The following is a 22,901-nucleotide window of genomic DNA, read 5'->3' as shown; positions in this document are numbered from 1 at the left end:
GGAAGTGAGAACCAGGTGAAGATGCTTTATAAATAAGTCACTCTGTAAACTTGAAAGTACTGAATGACAATAACTGGGCCTCTTCTTCCTCTCCTGGAATAAACAGATGGCTAACTACCAAAAACCCAATCAATGGGTGCTGAAGTAGATGGCTTTTTTATCTAATTGCCTTCAGAACCTTCAGAATCTGAGGTACTGAAGACAGAGCTGCTTGAGAATCAGCAAGATCAGGGGTTAAGTCTTGCCTCTGACACAAGCTGGCTGTGTTTCCTTGGGTTGCTCTCTGTGCCCAGACAACTTGTGAAATAAGGAACTAAATGGGAAAAAAAGGTACTGATCTGCACTGGTGAGGGAATTTTCTTTTTGGAAGTCCCCTATAATCCATGAAATCTCAGGTCTGGTCTTAAATAATGGACAGTTAGGTGGCACAATAGATAGAATATTGCCAGAACCGGAATCAGGAAGACATGAGTTTAAATGTGACCTCAGAATCTTACTGTGTGACCATGGACAAGTCATTTCACTCTGTTTAGTTCAATTTCTTTATCTGTAAAATGAACTGGGAAAGGAGATTGAAAACTATTCCAGCTGGGAGAAGAGAGGAAGGGAAGAAGTGGAGGGAGATCCTTTGTACCTGTTCCAATTTCTTAATTGTAGTCTCTTGCTCATACTGTATCTGCTGCTGCTCGAAGGCACTGGACTTCAGGTCCCAGAGTTCTCGCTGTAAAGCAGCCATGGCATTCACTCCAGTAGGGAGTGTACTAGTGTTTAACTCAAGTTTCTGACTTGTTAGCATCTCAAGCTTCTGTTTCAGACTCAGAGTTTCCTGCTCCCTTTCCTGGGGAAAGAAAATAGACACTGAACTGAGGAAACCAAGGGAGGCATGGGTATCCCCAAACTAATGGCATTTTACAAGATCATAACTGTTCCTATTCTCTCTTCCACTGGATCCTCTATGCAACCTGGAGGGTATGGTAGATGATTTGTCCCAATTTAGAAGTAAGAAAATTAGGACCCAACTGAGATGATATGCTTAAAGCACTTTGTCAACATTAAAAGCTCTCCAGAGTTGTCACTGGGAGCAGGAAGCCACAGAAATGAAGGGATGTTCTGGGATGGGGTCTGAGACCTTTACAGGTAGCTTCTCTCTCTGAGATTGAATGATCACTTGTCTGGGATACTGGAGAGAGGATTATTTTCAGTACGGGCTACCCAAGATAGTTTCTGTGTTCCCTTATGACTCTGAGAATCGGTATCCCAGAAAAAGTTCAGAAGATGAAGGTAATTATCAAATGTCATTTATGATAGAATGGGGCCAAGAAGAGCTAGGCAGCCTGGTTAGGTAATAAATTACATCAAAAGCCAAAGCATGACAGGAAGAGGGACATGGGGGTCCACTGGAGTGAAAGTTTGAAAGAGGGATCAATGCCACATTCACCCAGGTCATTAATTACACAAACTGGAATCTCAGAAATGGGATCACAGAATTGTTTAATAGACATGTTTGTTTTCAGAGAAATCAATCCTTGCTTTCCTGAAGGCAGAACTTTGTGAAGAGAGAAGCACACCTCAAAAGTGACGAGGGATGGCACCCACTCATTCCCCTTTTCCCTTTACTAAACTATGTCCTCCCATATATCCTCAGTATCAACCAGAAGAAATGAAATCATGTCCAATGTCAGGGCAAATCTGCTAAGAGCTATTAATTATATCTTTTCTACATTATTTTACAGATTCATGCTTTCAAAATTTCCCTACAACCCACATTTTCCTTTTCACTCCCTTTCCACCTGCCTTCACAGCCTTAACCCTCATCTTCTCACACATGGAAAACTCAGAGAAGATCATAGACTTGAAGTCAGAAGGAACCTAGGAGGCCATGAGTCTAATGACTTTGGCTTTGTAGCTGAGGAATGGACTTGCCCACCTCTACAGAGGCAGCCGAGTCCAGATATGAACCTGGGTCTTCTGACTCCAACTCCCATGTGCTGTTCCTTGTCCCACAGACTTTTGGCTGTCCCTTCAAGTCAGCCTGTAGTAGCTTTCAGGCTAATCATCTTTAATCAATTTGAAATTCCTCATTTGTTCAAGATTTATAGACAAGGCATCATGGAAGGCAAAGTTACACATGACACAGTCCCTGCCCTCCAGGAAGTTACAATCTATTGAGAGGATTACACATGTATTCAGATATAAGCCAATAAGCCTTTATTAAGCCAGGCAGAATGCTACAGTACTTTGAAGGAAGAGAGAGTAAAAATATGGGGCTAGATAAGGAATAGAGAAGCCTTGCTAGAGGAAGGGGGACCTGAACTGATTCTTGGAATAAAGGATCTTTTTGAGAAAAGGGAACCCCATCAGGCAATGGGTAAATGTCCCTCTCCACAGCTGGGACATATTTTCCAATTCCCAACTGAATGAAACAAGCAGAGAGATGGAAAAAGCTAGTAGGTATGCTTAGTCAGGACATAGACCACCTGGAAAGGGCACAATGTATACATACATCTGGACAGCTATTAAGAGCCAGCTGATGAAAGGCTTTGAAGGTCAGGTTAAGGAATTTTTGTATTCTAGAAGCAATGGGTAGTCATCGAAGAGTTCTAAGTGGAGTAGTAATGAGGTTGTGCCATGTCCCTTAGTCTTTTCTCCCCAATTTCTTGGCATACCCCTTTCAGGACATTGCCTTTCTGTCTCTACTCTCCCTGTAGTAGATTCTATTTCCCATCTCTGTGCTGTGGCACAGGTTTTCTACCATGCTCTGCAATGTCTCCATTCTCATCTCTGCCTCTTGGAACTCTAGAAACCCTCACAGACTTGACTTCTTGACCTCTTCAGTCATTAATGTGGTCCCCACCCCACTCAAATACAAAATTTTTGTGGGGATCAATTTGTCTGTGGACATGCTGCTTCCTCTTAGAGTAGAATGTAAGCTTCTTGAGGACAAGAAGCTGACTGGCTTGCCTATGGAAGGACATGGGCAAAACCCTCCTAGTAGAAAAAGGGGCTGCATTCCTTCTCTGCTCCTCCGCCCCCCAGAGGTGTCCCTACCTATGATGCCACTGGGCCATTCATGTTCCAAAGTGTACCTATAAGGCGAAATCTCCTGCTACTGTCACAAGTAACCTCCATGACCTTGTTCCCCAAGTCCCATAACCTCCCCCGAGCCCATGAAAATAAAGGATCATGAGGATGGGGACTGTTTCAACTTTGTCTCTGTATAGCCATGGAAGCAGGAGCATAATAGGCACTGATTATTAAATACCAATTAATTGACTGATTAGCTCTCAGTTTCTTCATCTATATAAAAGAGGAGGCTAGATTCTTTGACATCTAAAGTCACTTCCAACTTTGATCAGGGATCCTATGCATAACACTTTTCACTGATTTCTTTGCTCCTTCGATCCCCAGGCGTAGAAACTCCCTCCACTAGGACAAATCAGAAATTCTCTATAACACAGTTTTGGAGAACTACCTGTTACATTGAGAGACAAGTCACATAGTCTAACATCACATAGTATGGGGTCAGAGAAAGGAGTAGCACCAGGCTGCTTCCTGATCCCAGGATCAGCACACAATGCAAGCCATAGAGAGTCAAAAGGATCTATTCCAGAAAATACAGCTTGAATGAATGGGAGAATGAAGGGAAGCAAGGCAACCAGTGTCCTTCCTGCCTCCTTGAACAACACACTCACCACTGCGTCACACTTCCTCTCAGGGACTAGAAACACAGATTCCACTGGCTGCTGGCAGCAATCTTTATCCACCCTACTGGATCATGTCTGGGCAGAATAGAACTCCTTTCCCTTTTCAAGAAAGTTCCCAGACTATCTACTTTCCCTCCCCCCTGCAAGCATACAATTCATGTCTAACTTTTTCTGCTTGAATCAGAAAAATCCCAGGGCCCTCAGGGTCTGTAGCTTTTCCTCTCCACTTACCTCTAACTTGCTCTGAAGTTTGCCAAACTCCCATCGGATGCTAGCATTTTCCTGGGACAATTTCTCCCGGAGGCCCTTTTCAAACAATGATTCACCAATAGCCTGGGTTAATTGCATATCAAACCTGCCGGGGAAAGAACGGATGTTACTGCTTCATTCCAACAGAAAATGAGGAGGGGAAGAAGGGAGGGAGAAGAGGAAAGGAGGAGAGGAGAAGGTGAGGCAAGGAGGGAAAGGGAAGGATAGATGGAGAGGGAGTGAAAAGACACAGACCGGATATACCAAAATATGTGTGAATGTGTAAAAAAGGCATAGCTATAATCATATGTGCTATATACATACCTATAAAAATACATAAAAACATGGGGGAAAATGCATAGTTGTAATTGCAAAACCCCAGACAGAAGCACTGAATCTAGAATGTGAGGTTATATAACCCCTCCATTTTAACATGCCAGACGGGTTCAATTATTTTCTCAAATTTATTTTTGTTTGTTTCTGGTTTTGTAATGGGGAGGCGATCAAGGTTAAGTGACTTGCCCAGGGTCACACAATATTTTCTCAAATTTATACATGTAATTTGTAGTGGAAATGGAATTTGAATTCAACCTTTCAGACTCCTGTTGCAATGCTCTCTCCAATAGCTCCATCTTATCTCCTTAAAGGACACCTGATACTAGCTACAAATCTCCTCCTTGTCCCACCCCCCACACACACACACTTCAGGGGACTCATAATATTCCACTTAGTAGGCTCTTGCCCTAGATGGAAGGAAGTACTACTGCGGCCACGGGTGGTAGATTCAAAGTTTTGTTCCACATGCATCGTAAAGGACCATTAACCCTCATTCATCCAGAAAGCAGAGAACCCCCAAGCTGTGAATGGGTGGCCTTCCAATCTGGAAGATGCTCACTCATCACTAAACCACTTATAATTAAACCATCCTAGATGAATCCAAGTGGTGTGCCCAACCATACCCCCTATAACTGTTATAGGCCTAGAGTCTGGCAGAGGCTGGCACTGGAAGGAGAAGAGTGGACGATTCCCATATGTGGGTGTGTGGGTTCACCTGGAGAAAACAATTTAACATTTCTGGGTACCCTGGCAACTTTAATAGCATAAGATGACTACAAATTTATCTTGAAGTAACCTACATAAACTGTTTTGCAAACAAAATGTCTATAAAATTACTATTATTTTATTATAAATAGTATCATCATCATTATTCTAGATTTCATGCTAAAAGAAGCCTCAAATCATCTAGCCCAATGTCTCCATTTTATAGATAAGGAAACTTAAGACTGAGTTGAGATGAACCCAGACTTCCAACACCAAATCCAATCTGATTTTCTTTGCTGAGCTCTTACTGAGGCAGCATAGTTCAATAGAAAAACAAAGGATTTGGGGTGGAAAAGACCCCTTCTAAGGTCCCTTCTAGGTGAAAATTTAAGATCTTATAAAAGTCCCCTCCTTGACCTCTGGCCCTCTGGTGCCAGGCTTCCATAAAAGTATGGAATGACAGTATTTCTAATATCATTTTACATTTCAGAATCTCTGCATTGGAAGGAGGCCCCCAGGTGAGTTAGTCCAATTTGGCAAATAATGTGGTCAATAAATAACCAGTGACTTTTACCTGTACCAGAATCCCTTCTATCAATTCCATCCTTAGGTAAGGGGCTGTCCAGGCTCCTCTTCCCATCCACAGTAAGAAGGAATTGACTTCCCCTAGAGATCACCCTCTCTAGTCCCTTTTCCACTGGTCAGCCTTTCAAATTCTCCAGCATCATTATTATGCTTCCCCTAAATCTTCTCTTATCCAGGCTAATAATCCCCCATTCCTTTGGCCAGTCCTCATCTGGCAGGGTTTCCAGGCTTCTCCTCATCTTAGTCAGCCTCTTCTGGATGAGTTCCAGGTTGCCAGTATCCTGATCAGGACCCTCCATACCATCTTTGGAAGCAGGTGAAAGGTCACCCCAGGCCCTGTCCTCTGTGACTCAACCATGAAAGACTAGACCAGGCAATTAGAAACACAAATTTATTTACTTCCCTGGAAGCCTGACTCCATGCTCCGAATTAGGAACAGGGGCAGTAGATTGGGCAGCGAAAAGTCCCACTGGAGTAATTTCCCAAGAAGTTTGTCCACCCAAGACTGACTTAGACCAACAGGTTCTACCAGCTCTCAGGTCTAACCTTTATGACCCACTTTGTCACCATAGCAACAGGTGATAGATGCCTGGGGTCCATTCTGGACTAAGTCTTCAAGGAGCTTTAGAATCAAGGGGGCCAGGGAGCATGACCAGAATGTCCTAGAGGTCTCATTTTATTCCTTACATATGGGGTATAAATAGTGGCCCAGGTTGGGGAAGTCTAGTAGATAGGCCATCTATACAGTGTATCCTGAGGGCCACATGGAGACATCCTTACTCTGATCTTTTGTCTGAACTTCCACTATTAGCAAGCCAGTCTCGTGTGGTTGGGACCTGCAATACCCAGGATACCATTCCCCTGACCCAACCAAAGTGGAAAGGTCAAGGTCGTATAGATGGCCAATTGCTGGGTGTGTAGTGAAGCAGATTTCTGTTCAGGTAAGAAGGAGCTAGACTTATGGTTCCCTTGTAACTCCAATATACCACAATTTGGAGATCAGGAAACAGAAAATTGTGATCTGGAGTGTAGGGTGCCATTAAGAAATGACAGAAGAGATGCCACACAAAAGGCAAGGAGGCCAGAAAGGGGAGATGGATATCTGTAAATGATCTCTGAGTCTTTTGACATGCCTCCCCTGCTAGAAGGTAAGCTCCTTGAGGGCAAAGGAATTTTTGCTTTTAATCTTTGAATCTTCTATTGGCTAGCCCTGAGACTGGCAGAGAGTAGGGTATTAAATGCTTCATGATTGAAAGATCCATTGGTGCCAAGACTTCCCAGAGGATCCTCATCCTCTTGAAGAAAAAAAACAGAACAGGGGGTAGGTAGATTCCTAGTGGAGAAAGGGAGGTAGGAGCTAAGCGGTGCTCAGGTTCAATGTCGGTACACCTCAGTGGAGTTACAAATTCTATTTGCTGCATCCCAGTAAGCAGTCACTTACAGTAAACAGCCAGCCGCATACAAGTCTGACAGCACAAAGGGATGCCTTGGTAAGCTTTCTTTCTCTGAGTCAATACCAGCCCCATTCCCCTCCCTCCCACCTGTAGTTCTCACTAAAGAATTGATCATTTGAGAACACGGAACCGAAAAGACCATGCCCATCCAAAGCCCCAGATGACTGACTCTGACTAGGCAAACCTCAAGGAGGAGAAATCCATTCTGTCCCAAAAATCGGAACAGGAGAAGAGGAGGAAGATGGAAGCAGGTTGGTCCTTGGATTCAGCTTCCATTTACACATCTGGATACTGATCTGACAACAAAACATCTTCCTTCTTGGGGGAGGGGGACTGATTCCAGTCATTGTTTTCCCCCATCTGGGATACAATCCTAGTTTTCATAAGTCTAGAGGTCAGAGAGACCTCGCAGGCCATTCAGTCCAACCCCTTAACTTTACAAATGGGGAAACTGAGGTTCAAGGAATTCAATTGATTTGCCCAAGTAAGAGCAAGAGAATAGGGTCATGGATTTAGAGCTGAAAGAGACCCCAGAGGACAGGTAATTCCACCTCTTCCTTTTACAGATGAAGAAATGGAGAGCTGAGGAAAATTTATAATTCGGCCAGAGTTGTACAGTAAGTGACAGACAATTTGAATCCAGAACCACTGACTCCCAATTTGGCATGCCCTGCTCCTCCTCCATTGGTTCCAGAAATTGTTTCAAGAGAGTTGTTCCCTTAGGCACATCAGAGTCCTAGGTTAAATTTTGCCTGAATAACTAATTGTGGCTGGCTTTCTCTCTGGACCCAGTGGACTCAACTAGAATATGAAGGTGTTGAACTGCATTGACATCCATGGGCTCTGAAGGTTCTTACACCTTGGTCCCACCAGTCAGCTTGGAGCAGCTTTCCAGGCCTATCTGCCCATCTCTAGACCCAACTCCCCAAGGTTTACAGGTAGTGCAGGAGCAGCTTCTCTCCCCCTCCAGGGCCCACTCCAGGCTCTCTGAAATGAGTTCATCCTCCCCTCTGCCTCATCAGATCCCAAGAGTCTCAAACCCCAAGGTCTTTGAGAATGCCTGCAAATCTCAGCCTCTTGCCACTCCTCAGATTACCACTTGGCATCACCCCTGAGCCTCAACTGCTCTACTAGCTGAGAGAGTTGCCTAAAGCAGAGAGAGGCTACCACATTCTCGAATCCCTCTTTGCCACCTTGTTCCTTGAGGGTAGGGACTGTTTCACTTTTGTCTGTTTCCCATACAATAGGTGCTTAATAATGACCCACAGATGGATGTTCTTTCCTCCCAATAGGACTACAGTCTGGGAAACTCAAGAGCCCTGATAATAGACTGCCCCAGACAAAAAGCTTTTCTTTCAGTGTGATACCACTAGCAATCATCCAGGGGACCCAACCTTGTAGAGAAGTCCCTGACAGCTGCCCTGGAAGACTCTATAGCCTCTGTTTTATCAGCAGCCTCAGCAATTAGAGAGCCAGGCAAAAAATTCCCCCCCTTCCCATGTCTCCAGCACTGTCAATTGGTCTCATTGATGACAATGACACTAGCAAAGTTGTTACCATCTGCTTCTCTGCTGCACCCTAAGGACCACAGGCCTCTCCATATGACTTACAGTTGACACCTCCTCTGTGTGTGAACCTTGAGAACAGAGCCATCTGTGCCCTTCTGTCTGTAGCCTCAACCCTGAGCCTGGTTCTTGTGCAGAGTAAGAATTTCATGCATAGTTTTTTCATTCATTCATTCATTCATTCATTCATTCATTCATTTATTCATTCATTCAAGCATGCATGAATACATAAGGCTACCTCCTTCTATTCTTCTCTTCTCCAGACTAAATATCCCCATTTCCTTCAACTGCCCCCCTAACATGAGGGCTTTTCATCACCCTGGACAGCCTCCCCTGGAAGCTCTCATCAACCAATATCCTCCCAAAACCATATTGCCCTGAACACCATCTTCCAGGTAGGGTCTAGCCTTATGACTATGATCACCTTCCTGGCCTTGGACACTTTGCTTCCTGGCCTTGGACACAATTACTTCTATCAACTTGGCTACCAAGTCATAATAATGATGTTGGCTTTGTCAGCCAAGAAATCTGATTCATTATTTCACTATTATATGTATTTTTATATAATGCGCATATATGTTTATAAATGCATGTTTGTCAATATGTAAAATGTCTATATGTGTGGGTATATGCTTTGCATGAACCGATGACTTGCACTCATTATCCCCATTTTCTGGAGGAGGAGATTGACACCCAGGGACTTAAGTGACTTGCCCAGAGCACCTAGAGAGTCCAGGCCAGAGGTGGCATTTGAATCCAGGGACCCCGGCCTTCTTTCGGCACCACTGTAATAAACTCAGGGAAATCAACGGCTTAACTTACTTTTTTTGCTTTCTCTCCAGTTCATGATTCCGGCTCTGTTGGTTCTCCAGTTGGACTCGGGTGTCCTCGAGGTCACAGGTCAGGTTGCGGCACTTTCTCTTCAGCTGATGAGAGCTTTTCTTGACCTCCTCATAGATGTTCTGAGCTTGCCTGAGCTGCAAGAATATGGCATTTTCAGTGGTCCCTCTCCTCAAGGTATTTTCATGAAATTATTGTTTCTCTTTGGATCAGAGGATCTCAAGGGGGTAGTAGTTATAAACAACATTTGGAGTGAGTTTTAAGATTCACACCACACCCTGTTTGCTTCAATTTCCTCATCTGAAAAATGAATCGGAGAAGGTAATGGCAAACCACTCTAATATCTTTGCCAAAAAGTCCCAACTGAGGGGCACAGTGGATAGAGCACCAGCCCTGGAGTCAGGCAGATCTGAGTTCAAATCTGACCTCAGACACTTAAAAAATTACCTAGCTGTGTGATTGTGGGCAAATCACCTAACCCCATTGCTTTGCAAAAACTAAAAATAAAACCCAACTGGGGTCATGAAGGGTCAGATACAATGAAATGACTCCTCGTGGTATTCTGGAGCCATCAGAACTTCCAAGCAAAGACACTGAGGTTGGGTCAAATTCACTAAGAACCTTGAAAACAAACTCAGATCTGCTTTGTTCAGGCAGTCAACGTCCCCCCAAAGTTTGATTTTGAATGGAGGGAACTCAGCAATACCACTCTGAAGAAGCTAGCTCATTAAGGGAAAGTATTAAATAAGCAAAAATGTTGAGTTAATGAAGCCTGTAATTCTAAATTCAGCATTTGAAAAGCAAATGTTCTGCCTTCTTGTATTCCACCACTCAGGAAAGGTTGCTATTTTATTACTTTTTAATGTAGCATGAAGATTTTTTCCCCCCTTTCCTTGGGGAAACTGACCTAACTTGATAATCACTGTTAAAGAGTTGGACTGCCCCCCTGGAGCAGCATCTCTCTTTATCTACTGTGCAAGATTCTGGGGAAGGACTATTTAGCATCTGCCTAGGAGGGAAATCATGGTTCTCGGTGGCAAGAAACCACTCAGCTCTTTGGTCTCAGTCCATCATGTGTCATTAAAAGTTGGGCCACATTAAGCCAGATGGGCCCTGCTTCAAAATCCCCAGGGCTAAGGAAATCCCCATCCCTCACAATCTTGAAGTCTTCCCTGAGCATACCAGTATGTGGGTTGCTCCCATTTCTGGCTGCTCATACCTTGTATCCCAGAATCAGAAAAGGTCCAAACAAGACATGGGAGTCTTTCATTTTTATACTTGAAGAAAATGGGGGCCCAGTGCCTTATTCAAGGTCCGATAGAGAACCAAGAGCAGAGTGAGGACTTCAGCTTGCTCTCCTCCTTCCCACATTAGGACCATTTTCATAAAACCAGGCTCCCTTCCCAGAAAAAGAAAAGCATTAGGATATAGTCAGAGATTGGGTTCAGGGATGATAGGATTGGAGAAAACATTTTCTTCATTTTGCAGTGAAAAATGTTATAATTGAAATGTAATTGGGAAAACAATTAGGTATCTGACAATGACCTCTTTCTTTTTAGTCCTCGCTCTAACATCCCTCTCAGCTCTGGCATTCCCTGTTCTGAGGCATATCCCCACTCTTCCTTTCCCTTTACCAGCCCAGATCTATGATAGCAGTTCCTCCCATCCGCTCTCAGCAGCACAAATAGAACAGGGCTAGTCAGGCAGCTCCCCATCCTTTCTCACCTTCTCTTCCAGCTCTTTTCTGGCTGACAGTTCAGATTCTAGTCTCTCCTCACACATCAGGAGGCGCTTTCTGAGAAACTCAATTTCTGTCTGTGCACAGTCAAAACGTGTCTGCCAGTCATCAGCTGTGAAAAAAAAAAAGAAGATTCAGACAAGGGATATGTGGGCTGGAGGATGTGGAACCCAGAACAGCAGTGGTGAGGCACAGGGGAAAGGGGGCAGATTTGCATCTGTCAGCTCTTCAATTCAGATTTAGAGCTGAAAGGGCCCTCTTAGTTTATCTAATTTAATTCCCTCATTTTAAAAATAAAATTATAAAGAATTTAGGCTCTATATTGGAAAAACTTTCCACCAGTGATAGAAATGGATGGTGTCACCCCATGGGGAAGGTGGTCTTCAAGCAGTGACTGGACAACCACTGATAAGAGGTGTTTCTTATCTGGACAGGCTGGACTCTGGCCACCAATGTCCCTTCCAACTTGAGCTTTCTGGCATTCTGGGATCCTGCCTCTGTGAACCTGGCAAGTTACTTCCTGAAGATAATGCCTAAGTTCCTTCTAATTCTATTTCTCAAAGCCAGACGTAGGATATGGGGTGCAACCCATTTTCAGGAGAAAGTGAAATATTTCACAGGGAAATAAGAAGTTCTTTTTCTCTTCCTATCAATGTCCTGCCTGTCCATCCTTCAAGGCTCAACTGAAGTCACATTTCCTCCATGAAGCTTGCCCTGATTACCCTAGGCCACTGTGAAAGCCACCATCTTAGTGTTCCAAGAACACTCAGAACTCAATTGGTTGGGTACATATTTTATCCTTCCATACTAACTTGTGTGGTTATTTAGAGCTTATGCCATTGGATGGGATGTAATATATCATAGCAGACAAAGTGATAGGGTTATAGTCAGGGGACTTGGGTTCAAATCCTTCTCCTTTTCTTGAATATGTGACTTTGGACAAGTAACTTCCCTTCTCTGGATGTTTCCTCCTCTTGTCAAATGGAAAACCCAAGCATTTCCTAAGAGTTTTTTTAACCCAAAATGTGACTTAAGTGGCATCACGAAGACAAGTTCAAATACTCCCTTGGAATAACTAACCTAACTCAGGTTGACCATTTGAATTAACCTCTTAGAGTCTGTTTCTTCATCTGTAAAATAAGGGGTTGAACATGATGACTCACAGGCCCCTCCAGCTCTATAGCAATAATCCTATGGATCAGTTTAATACCTTTGAAATTCCTCCTTATTAAATTCATCTCAATGCCACAGTCATGTGAAGTCTTTTGGAAGTATGACCATCAGCCAGGCTGTTGGCCTTCCCAGCTTTTCATCCCCTGCCAAGGTGTTAAGAAGGTTTTTCTGTGACTGAGTCTCTTGACCAAACGATGTCTTCTTCCCTGTCTTGGGTCACTCAGTGCTATTTGTATGTCAGTACTAAGTGGATATCCAAGTCTAAATAAAGCACCAGAGAAAACTTTCTCAGTGTGACCACAGAAAAAAAACTCAAACAGAAAAAAAAGGGAAAACCAGTTTTCTATTGTAGTCATCACCCTATCCTTCCAGTGGTCTCGCTCAACCTTCCTTTCCTGCCAATTATCCTGACATATTCCATTGGGGGTCCTGAAGGGAGACCATTAGGGCTGACAAAAGCTGACCCTTTTCTTCCAAACTCCTTCCTCTCCCTGAGCTGAGGAGTGGAAGTAGTGTTGACAAGTCAACAGAGATGTCCGTCAGCTGGCAGGCCAGAGAACTCTAGTAGCAATGGGCATCAGGCCCTGATGAAAACAGAGTATGATTGTGCCAATAGTCAGGGTACTAGATGGATGAGGGTCCAAGGAGTCCTCAATCTAGGGCCAAAATTGAGGAGAAAGGAGATGGTGGAGCGGAGGGTGATGGGGGTGATTCCTCATTGCTTTGTCCCATTCCTGGGTCTAACCTCTGCTTACCTTCTCCAGAATGAGACTTTCCCAATTCACTCAATTCAATTTTCTGCTGGGCTTCCTCCAGCTGCTTCTCCACTGACCCCAAACTCTTCTGTGTTTGTTCATATTTACTCTGAAAAGGGGAAAAGGTGTCAAGATAAAAAAAACCAAGCTGAATAGAGGGCACAGATATGCTGGGCCCCTGGGCCTTTCCTGACTGAATCACTCACAAAGACAAAATATAAATTCTATTTATCATTTGAAGATCTGCTTCACTCACCAACCTGGCCTTTTTCTCTTTCTTTCCAGGTTTCTTACATATTCCTCCCCTCCACAATTTCGGCTACTGAACGATTTCTTGTTCCTCTCCCAGGGCCTGCTGGCTATGCCCCATATCTGGAATGTTTTTCCTCCTTAACTCCTAACTCCATTAGCTTCCTTGACTTCAAGACTCAGGTCAATCAACACCTTCATTAGGAGGCCTTTCCTAGCCCCTTTAGCTGCTCAGGCCTCCCCTTTGGTTGGCTCTGTAGGAATCTTATATCTCCCTATTCAAGGTCATGTTGACTCCCCCAATAAAAGGAAATCTCCTTGAGGGCATGGTCTGGTGTAGATCTATGGACTGATTGACTAATTGATCATTAATGGAAAAGGAGAGCACAGTCTCTGACCATGGTGCTGTCTATGCCCTCCCCACCCCCCCAAAAATATTAAATCCAGATGTGCAGGTCAAAGCCCATTCTCTCTCCTCATGGATATCCACCTTCAGCTCTTGGATCTCCCTAGAGGCCCGGAGACGCTCGGCACGCTCACTCTCAAGAACCCGGCAGGCCACTTCTCCTTTGAAGCGCTCATCAGAAAGCTCAGTGGTCAGGTCAGTGATCTGGGGAGAGTCCAAGAAGAGTTAATTATAGACCACAAAAATGTTATACTACATATGTGTTTGTGCTTGTACACAGAGAATAGAATTTTGTGGTCTGTATATAAATAGAGGGGGAGAGAGAGACAGACAGACAGACAGACAGACAGACAGGTAGACAGACAGAAAGATAGATAGATAGATAGATAGATAGATAGATAGATAGATAGATAGATATAGATATAGATAGATAGAATATACATTTTTATGTGAATGTTCATACCCACATACCCTCATGAGCCAATGATAGCAAAGTAGAGTCAGAGATGTCTTATGGGATAGGGGAAGGGAAGAGCAATCACATACAGATCTGTATATGTTGGGGGGTGGAGCCATTTGGAGAAAACTGACAATAATAAACATGAAAACAGTAACAGTAATAGTTGTTAAGTATAGGTGCATTAAGGGCTACAATCTCTCCTATCAATCCTCAGAAATAAACCTGTCAAGCTGTCATTTCAGGTATTATTATTATCCTAATTTTGTGAATTGATCAGTTAAGGCCCAGATTTGTCAAGCTGGACTCTTCTAACATTCCTCTCTAACTTTAAACAGTATCTTAAATCAAATTTTGGAGAAGCAGGGCCAACCAAAGGTCACAGGGCTACATTTGTCCAGCCCAAGACAACTTAGAAGGTCTGCAGGAGACATCTGTTAACATTGGGATGGCACAGACTGGGGGCATAGAAGAAGCACCAGAAGTGGACCTTGGAGGTGGGCGTGACAGTAGCAGAAGCAGCAGCAGCAGCTTCAGGAGTTCTCAGCTCAGAAATGATAGGAAGTTGTTCAGAAAGAGATTTCAAGGGACCCTTTGCTGGAGTTATAGCTGGGGTTGACCGACATCTTTTACTGTCCATACTCAAGACAGTTCTGGGTCACAGTTCCAGAACAGAGAGGAGAATTGATCATGTATACAAGGGAACGGGTCCTGCTCATAGTTCTAGGCCTAGACATAATAAATTATAATGACTTCCCTGATAAAATAAATCCAGAGGCTAAATAATATTGAAAGAATTCCACTAATCACTTTCTGAAAAAGATCCCCAAATGAAAACACAGAAATGTTATACACAAATTCCACAGCTACCAGATCAAGGATAAAATGTTGTAGTCAAAAAGAAAATTCAAATATTGTGGAGTCACAGGATCACACAAGATTTAACAGCTTACACTTTAAAGAAGCAGAGAGCTTGGATTATGATATTCCAAATGAAAAAGGAACGAGGATAACAACCAAAAACAGCCTACTACCAAAACTGAGGATAAACCTTCAGGGGAAATTGAATATTTCAAGAAATACAGGACTTTCAAGCATTTCTGATGACAAGACTGGAACTAAATAGAAAGTTTTATATTCTAAAAGAAAACTCAAGAGAAGCATATGAAGGTAAACATGAAAGAATCGTGAGGGTCTCAAAACTATGGGAAGCTAATACAATTAATTCCTATGAGTGTTAAATTTATTAGGGCAGTGAGGAGGTGTTTACATAGAGGGTATGTGTGTTATCAGTCAATTGTATTGGGATGATCTCCAAAAAATGTAGGGGTGAGAAAGAGGGTGGTTAAGGGGAGAGGGAAATAGTGGAGAGAAGATTGAGTGGAGGGGAAGGTGACAGGTAATGTTTGAATCTCACTTTCACATAGGAATTGGTTCAAAGAGGGAAGAATAGATATAGATGCAGATACAGAGACAGAGACAGAGACAGAGACAGAGACAGAGATAGAGACAGAGATGGAGATACAGCTAAATTGCCCAATAGGGAGACAGGAGGAAAAGGAGATAAGAGATATAGAAAAAAGATGAGGTAGGAGAATTGGAGGAGGCAGCAGTCAGAAACAAAACAGACTTTTGAGGAGGGACAGAATAAAAAGGATAAACAGAAAAAAAGTAGATTGGAGGGAAATACACAGTCAGCCTAACTGTGAATGAGATGAACTAACCCCACAGAATGAAAGGGGCCAGCAAAACAGATTAGAAGCTAGACTCCAAAAATATATTGCACACAAGAGACCCACTTGCTATAGAAAGACATAGTATTTAAATGAACGGTGGGAGCAAAGTCTGAAGTGCAAAAGGCAGTTGTGGTCATCCTGATCTCATACAAATCAAAAGGAAAATTTGACTTAATTGAAAGATATCATCAGAAAATCTACAGTTTGCTAAAAAAAAAAAGTACCATAGGCAATGAAGTAATATCAAAAAATTTATAGCACATTTCGCTGATGAATTTGTCTGAGAATCATCATAAAAATAAAAGTCATTCCCCAGTTGATAAATGGTCAAAGGATATGAACAGGCAGTTTTCAGAAGAAGAAATCGATGCTATCTATAGTTTTGTGGGAAAAATGCTCTAAATCACTTTTGATTAGAGAAAAGAAAACTAAAACAAGTCTTGAGGTACCACCAACCAGAAATGACAAATGCTAGAAGAAATAAGAAAAAATACAATAATAAATGGTTAGAAGAGCAGTGAACTGGTTCAACTATTCTGGGGAACAATCTGGAATTAAACCCAAAAGACTATAAAATTGTATTTATTCTTTGACCCCACCACTACCATTACTAGGTCTGTACCTCCAAAGAGTTTTTTAAAGGAGAAAAAAGACCCATATTATGTACAATACTATTTGTAGTCAAACTTTTTGTTGAGGCAAAATTTTGGAAATTGTGGGGTTGCTCCTCAGATGGAGAATGGCTGAATAAGCTGTGACCTATGATTGTGAGAAAACACTATCGTGTTATAAAATGACAAGCAGGATGGTTTCAAAAAAATCTGGACTTAAATGAACTGATAAGTGAAGTGGAAAGAACTGAAATATGTGACATTTATCCTTCCTTCTTGAAGACCACATCAGGGAGGTGATGCCATGACAAACAAGTGAATTGGATTTGAGGGGGGACTGGGCTTAGTCACCAGTCTCACTTTCTCCTCCAGAGTCATCTGGTTCAGTGGCCGGATATGAATTAGGACAACTGGAGATAGCCTTGGATGCAAGGCGATCGGTGAAATGACTTGCCCAAGGTCACATAGCTAGCAACTATCAAGGTTGGGATTTGAACTCAGGACCTCCTGACTCCAAGGTTAGTGCTCTATCCAGTGTGCCACCTAGCTACCTCAATGGAAGATGCCTCACCTCATATAGTGTCAGAAGTAGGAAATGAATCTACATTTGCTGGAGCTGTATACCATTGTGCATCTTTGCTCCAACCCCAATAATCAAATATTAAGCAACTGACCATTTGCCAATGACTGCCCTCAAGGAGATAATATTTTATTGGAAGATATTATGTATACATGACTGCATGTGAAATATATGGAAATACATGAAAAACTAAATACCTATCAATTAAATACATGGTAATTTGGCCAGAGAGGGGAGAGAGACTAATCAAAGGGAGAATCACTTTATGCAAGGATTAGCCTGTAAGTTGAGTTTTGAAGGGAGCTAGTGGTCCTGAAAGGTGATGAAGAGCAAGTTCATTCCACAGATGGGGAAACAGTCTCTGCAAAGACAGGAACATGGACAATGGAATCTCGTTTGCCAAAAAAGTGAATAGATTGACCTTGATGGAAGGGCAAACACTTGATGAGTGTCAGCACATAAGCATGACCCAGGAGGCTGGAGTCTGACAGGGACTTGAAATACTACGCACAGTATATAGGGAGCCTGGAAGGTTTTTGAGCAATATGGTCAGATCTGTGCTTTGGAGATTTCACTTTGATAGTTCTGAGAATCTTGAAACCAAATATGCTCTGAGACTACCAGCACACACGGGTCTGGAAACTAAAAAGAGGGTGTGGGGGAGACAATGGTCAGGATTTCATAAGAAGTTTCTCTAGAGAAGACCCACAATCACTGCTAAAACAATATCTATTCACATTCTCTCCATTCTTCCAGATAAGGCTGGGGCAATGGAAGAAAGGTTTCAAAGGACCTGGATATACATTGTCTACTGCCAACTTAAGTGGTTAGATAAGCTATGTCCCCACCTTGGGTTTCTTTTTTCACATCTGTAAAATGGACCCAATTATAAAATCTCTGCCCCCTGAATAATTGATATTAGTTTCAAGACTTCCTCCAATAGGAAGTTTTCTACCTCCTGAAGCAGCCCATCCCACTTTGAGATGGAATCTGCCTCTCTCTAAAAATTTGTTCTACCCTCTGGGACTGAGAGTACTTCCCAAAGGTTGAAGGTGAGTATTGTGTCACCTCCCATACCCACCCCAAGTTCTCTCCTTTCCAGTCTCAATACCCCAGGTCCTCCTTCATGTTATACGAACAAGTAATTCAACCACATTGTCCTCTTCTGGACCCTAGCCCCATTAAGCATCCTTAAACTGTGACTCCAGAAACTGAGCGCAATACTCAAATTGTGCTCCAATTGGGGCAGAGGACAGTGGGGCTGTCTAGTCCTCTACACTCTTAAATGATAATCACTGAGATCTGTCCCCAGCAATGACCTCTAACATCTACCCCCAGAAATGACTTCTGGAAGATGATCTCCAAGATTTGTCCCCAACAATGAACTCTTGAATGACACCCCAGTAATGACTTATCTGGGCAGGGAACCTCTGGCCCATGGACCATATAAGGCCCACCCTGCCAAGGCAACTATAGATGGGACACAAAATTCAATAAATCTAGGATCTCTTTAGGGATGAATTAAATGTTTAACCAAATAAAGCCCATGAATAATAGAACCAAATGGTCCTTGGCAAAAAAGGTTCCTTATCCCCTATCTTAAATCCACCCCCAGTGATGACCTTTAACATCCAATCCCCATCAAACCTTATTCCTCCCTCCCTGCCTACTGGGCAGGGATGGACCAGGTGGTCAGTTCTGAGAACTTTTTCACTCCTTCCCCAGTTCATTTAGAGAAAAGGCAGGGATGTATGTAAACAAAAAAGTATTTGAAGAATTGGGGGGTGGGGGAAGGGAAGAGAGTCTGAATATGGAAATGCCTCAAATGCCCAAGCATAAGCCTATGTGGAGCTTAGAGACCTTTAAAGCAATCAGAGCTCCTGCCAACCCCTCACCCCCCCCACACCTTGTAAAGGTTAATTCTCCAGACCTCTGATCTATCTTCAGATGAAAGAGAGCCAGTCTAGCTGTGCCACTAATTAAGTTTACCAGATCTGTAAACAGGTGTTCTTGATGTATACAAGGATAGCCAGTCACCATCTCTTTAGAGGTACAATCAAGGCAGGAGACTGTTGGCCTGATATTGGGAATGGTGTGAGGGGCCATAGGAAATCATGAGATGCCACTGATGCTGAGGTCTTTGTTCTATGTACTTTCTCTTCCTTCCTCAAATCATCTCTATTTCTGAGTTCCTCTCACTGTTGAGTTTTCCCTGACATCAAACATGAATCTATCTTGGTAACCTCCACCTCATGCTCTTGGTTCTGCCCACCAGGGCCAGACAGAGACAGTCACAGAGTCACAGGCTGGCTGAGTTGGGAGGAACCTGAGAGACCAACTGCTTTTCAGCATCCCTGAGAAGGAAGCAAAGAGAGAGAGAGAGAGAGAGAGAGAGAGAGAGAGAGAGAGAGACAGAGACAGAGAGACAGAGAGACAGAAATCAGAGAGACAGAGATAAAAGGAAAAGGAAGGGAAGGAAAGGAGGAAGGAGGAAAAGGAAGGGGAAGGAAGAAGGAAAGAGGGAAGGAGGGAAGGAAGAAGAGGGGAAGAAGGAAAAGAGGGGGGAAGTGGGAAATGGAAGGAAGGAATGAAAAGGAAGGGAAGAAGAAAAGGGAAGGAAGAAAGGGAGAGGGAGAGGAAGAGGTGAAGGGAGGGGGAAGGAAAGAGAAGGAAAGAGAAAGGGAAGCAAAAAAACCCCCTCTTTAACTTTGTTTCCTTAATCCTGTAATTGTTCAGTTGCTCTCTTGAACCCAAATGTAAGACATTTATCCCTATTAAATTGTGATTGTTAAATGAAGTTATATGATTGAATGACCTCTGATGATTTTTTCCTCTACTCTAACGTGGTCCAATAGCCTACCGTGCCAGGTTCCTTTTGATCCCAGACACCAGCATCATGTAGGTTTGTTGCCCTTTTTGCCATCTGACCTCTCCATGAGCATATTGTCTATACCTTTCTTCAAAAGAAGTGACATTAATTACGGATACCTGTGTTGATGACTTTCATAGAACAAAGGCCTTGGCTCAGCATCAGTGGTATCTCATGATTTCCTGAGGCCTCTAGTGCCATTCCCAACATCAGGCCAACAGTCTCCTGCCTTGATTGTACCTCTAAAGAGACGGTGACAGGCTATCCTTGTACACATCAAGAACACCTGTTGACAGACCTGGTAAACTTGATGAGTGGCACAGCTAGACCGGCTCTCTTTCATCTGAGGATAGATCAGAGGTCGTGATCCTCGCCAGTACCAAGCCAAACCCAAATTCCAGTGACCAGAGCTCTATTCAAGTTCTCTGAGACTGACAAGGAACCTCTCCTCACCCTATCCTACTGGGGAGCCTGGGGGGAACAGTCCCAGTCACTCTCCCATAGACTCTCCCATAGGCAGAGATGTGAGGAGGGGAGAAGGGCAGAACAACTATTAATTGCCAGCGATCTTCCACACATTGTGCTAAGTGCTTGATAAACATTTTCTCATTTGACTTGATCTGTGAAGCAAAATTCAACAACTGCAATCCAATTTAACAAGCATTAAGAACAATCATTTGGGGAAGGAAAGGTATCAGGTATGCAAAGACCAAGATGAAACCATTCCTCCTTTTATTCTACTTAGGGGAGGAGAAAAGGAATCTAAAAGAAATGGATACGGAGAACAGTAGTCATTGGATTGCTTTGGGGACCACAACTGAGTTACAGCCCATCTGTTCTTTCCTCGGGTTCTAGGCATAAGAAGGTAGTAGAGAAAAGCAAATGAAGAACCTGTCTCAAAAGCAGTAAGAGCTGGGTTCAAATCTTACAACTGACCATACTGACCATGGAACCCTGGACAAGTCACCAAACCCTTTTGCTAAGTGGTCTAGTCATCTCTCAAAGGCAACAACATCTACATTGGTTGAGGGAGCTCCTCTAAGTCTCTCAATGAAACCACAAATGCAATCCTTAAGGATTAGCATCAGTTACTATAACTGGTCTAATAGAAAAATGTTCAGCCAAAAGATCACTGCATCTCACCAGTGAGATGGGAATAACACTAGATTTGGGGTACAAAGGCCTAGTTCTGCCACTAATGTATCATGGGGAACCCCTGTAGGTACTATGAGTCACAGTGTCATCATCTACAGAATAGGAATAATCTTTGTTTCCCATCCCACAGGGACAATGTGTGTAAGTCTTAAATGGGGAAAGAAATAAAGATGATCCCTAGTCATATGGGTGACTTTGGTCAAGTTATTTCCCTGAGCTGGGCCATGGCTACCTCCTTTGTAAATTAAAGAGGTGAACTACTTGGCCTCCTGGGATCCTTCTCCCACTAAATCTTACCACAATGCTTGTATGTTAGTCGGGCCCAGATGCCACAGGGAAGCCTGGCTCCAGGCAGCTTCACTTTAACATGAGTCATCAACACAGGTATCCATAATTAAATGTGAACATTTCCAATGAAAACATGGAGTAAGACTTATGAATCAAGGAAATTGTCCAAATCTCCTCCCTCCACTTCCTCCCTCAGCCTGCAAATCGACATTAATCAAAGATTTCTGTATTGTGTTCTATCTACTTTGGCCAATTAGCATGAAATTTAATTTGTGCTAATCAGCCTGAGCAACGGGAGCACAAAATTAATTTAAGCCATTAATTTCAAGTTGCACAGTGAACACAAATTGAGCCAAAAAGGGGGGAAAAATCTCCTCTACCCCTTTGCCAACCCTGATTGATGCTAGAGAAAAGAGGCAGGTGACTTGACCTTCCTGGATCCCAAAACACCACCTAGGGTCTTCAGGTCCATCAGAAGGAGAGTCGCACACAGAGAGAAGGGATGGGCAGCATATTGTGGGATAATGAAGGGACACTGTCCTGGGAGAGAGTCTGGGAGGATCACAAAATTACAGCAAATTAAATGAACTAAAAGCATTTTGTTTTCAACAGGGGAATTGTTCTTGCAGATTTCTTAAGGCCCAATTAGTCTGAAACGATCGGATGGGCAGATTTCACACATCATTGGATCAAACCGGAAGGGCCGTTCCTCACGTTAAGTGGCGCTGATAATGGAAGGCTTCCGGATGAGCTCAGGGGGAATCAGGAATGAAGTTTTATTATCGTACAATATTACAGCCAAGAGGGAACTTAGACACAATCTGCTCCAGCCCTCTCCATTTATTGAGGGAGGAGCTGGGCTCCAGAGAATGGAAGAGAGTCCTACAGTGACCCAAGGGGAGCACTGGGCCTCCACTGGAGTCTCCTTCCCAATCTAACCATTTATCACAGACACATTCAATCCTGACCCTCCTTTTCCATTCAGTATTAGCTGAGAAGGATTTTCCCAGCAAGCCTTATTCCATTTGGGGATTATGTACAGACAGGGGCTATTCATAGGTGGATGACTAAGAGCTGACTGAAGTCTTGGCTGTAGACATCTGGAACTGCCTGGCCTCAGGGTCAGGAAGGTCTGGTCAAATCATTTTTCTAACTTAACCAAACTGAGTGATCCTGGTCAAGTCATTTCCTTGGCCCATAGACATTCAGGGGCAGATCCAGGCCAAAAGAACAAAATCATGCCTGTGCAAAGGAGAAATAGTACTGTTTTGTTAAGGGATGCTTTGTTTATTAACTGGGGAGTCCTCTGCTTTGTTTAGTAGGAACTTTGGCGATAGTGATAATTTTTTAAGGTAATAGGTTTTCTAAGAGATAGACGGACAGATGGATGAATGAATGGATGAATGAATGGATGGATAGATAGATAGATAGATAGATAGATAGATA

General features: G+C 43.2%; 1 protein-coding gene and 1 long non-coding RNA gene across 2 annotated transcripts in view; one reads left to right on the top strand and one right to left on the bottom strand.

The window, feature by feature from the left end:
• Positions 1 to 22,901, bottom strand: part of MYO18B (myosin XVIIIB) — a 362,548-nt gene that overhangs the window by 161,316 nt on the left and 178,331 nt on the right. Inside the window, 6 exon segments of the mRNA XM_074206167.1 lie at positions 635 to 838; positions 3,936 to 4,059; positions 9,421 to 9,575; positions 11,164 to 11,288; positions 13,105 to 13,213; positions 13,844 to 13,963. Of these exon segments, the coding sequence (XP_074062268.1) occupies positions 635 to 838; positions 3,936 to 4,059; positions 9,421 to 9,575; positions 11,164 to 11,288; positions 13,105 to 13,213; positions 13,844 to 13,963 (837 nt within the window).
• Positions 6,188 to 13,708, top strand: LOC141501829 (uncharacterized). The gene is made up of 3 exons (XR_012472315.1): positions 6,188 to 6,520; positions 9,441 to 9,615; positions 13,390 to 13,708. It is a non-coding gene; the product is annotated as an uncharacterized LOC141501829 (long non-coding RNA).

This window comes from Macrotis lagotis, chromosome X (assembly GCF_037893015.1).
Source record: "Macrotis lagotis isolate mMagLag1 chromosome X, bilby.v1.9.chrom.fasta, whole genome shotgun sequence".
Taxonomy (NCBI): Eukaryota; Metazoa; Chordata; class Mammalia; order Peramelemorphia; family Peramelidae; genus Macrotis; species Macrotis lagotis.
The sequence above is the reverse complement of the archived record's forward strand: the minus strand, read 5'-3'. Positions and strand labels throughout refer to the sequence as shown.